Below are 1,016 nucleotides of genomic sequence, written 5' to 3'. Positions count from 1 at the left end.
CCAGTATGTGATGTTGGGCTGCTCATTGGACCGGAGGGCAATACAGAGAGCTCGGACCTGCCTTGCTGGGCTCAGCTGCAAAAGCCTGCTCTCTTTTTTCTGGGATTACTTGGATGAAATGCAAGGTTCATTTTCACACGGGAGACTGGTACAGTGCGTTTCACCTGTAGGGAAGAGACTTGCTGGGATGAAAACCTCTAGGAGAGTACAAGAACATGTTTCTTTTTACGGCTAACCAACAAAGGTGGGTAGAGTGGAGGGGAGCCTTCCCGGGAAGGTCCTGGGCTGCCCTCAGCGGTTAAAGAAGAAGGACTTCAGGCTCTGCAGAAACTGTGACTTCTGTCTCTGCTTCTGCTTCTTCCGGATGATGGGGATCCAGACAAGCCCACAAACGAGGAGCATCAGTCCCAAGGACAGGAAAGCTGGGCCACACATTTTGTAAACGTTTTTGTTCTTGATTTGGATGCAAGACAGGCTAGTGATGACCATCCCGAAGAGGAAGACAGCTGCTCCGACAGACACGACAATGACGGGCTTGTGGTATATGTCCCACTTGCTTCTGGATGCGCTGGTCCAGACGGACTCGCTCCGGGAGCTGATGCAGAGGGTGCTGGCTGTGTTACTGGTCAGCAGCTCCTTGGACTGAGGAGACTTCTCACTCCCGTCAGGGCTCTTGGGGGGAATTTCCATGGTGACGGGATCTGAGGAGGAGACCTGAGGTGGACAAAAGAGAAAGAGCAGAGCAGGGCTAGTGATGGAAGATGGATTGGGTGCTTTCCATTTGATCATTAATCAGTGCCAAGTCAAATGAAGGTGGAGGAGGCTTTGTGGGTCACTGCAGGGAGAGAAGACCATCACACCTATGAGAGCGATGAAATGCAGGAATAGGCAACAGGGTCCTGCAGGTGGGCTGGGCTGAGGATGCCTGCTGAGTCCCACTGCTCACCCATGGACAGCGGGACTCCAGCAGTCCCTGTCCTTCTCCTGAGACCTTCCAGCTCACCAGCTTCCAGCTT

General features: G+C 53.2%; 1 protein-coding gene across 1 annotated transcript; it reads right to left on the bottom strand.

Annotated features, from left to right (window-relative positions):
• Positions 1-291: 291 nt before the first annotated feature.
• Positions 292-708, bottom strand: PIRT (phosphoinositide interacting regulator of transient receptor potential channels; the record flags this gene model as incomplete). The annotated part of the gene is made up of 1 exon (XM_082008032.1): positions 292-708. The coding sequence occupies exon 1, from the start codon at positions 688-690 to the stop codon at positions 292-294; it is 399 nt and encodes a 132-aa protein (XP_081864158.1). The 5' UTR covers positions 691-708.
• Between the last annotated feature and the right edge of the window lie 308 nt (positions 709-1,016).

Source organism: Phaethon aethereus, assembly GCF_964289735.1.
Source record: "Phaethon aethereus genome assembly, chromosome: 18".
Lineage (NCBI taxonomy): Eukaryota > Metazoa > Chordata > Aves > Phaethontiformes > Phaethontidae > Phaethon > Phaethon aethereus.
The sequence above is the reverse complement of the archived record's forward strand: the minus strand, read 5'-3'. Positions and strand labels throughout refer to the sequence as shown.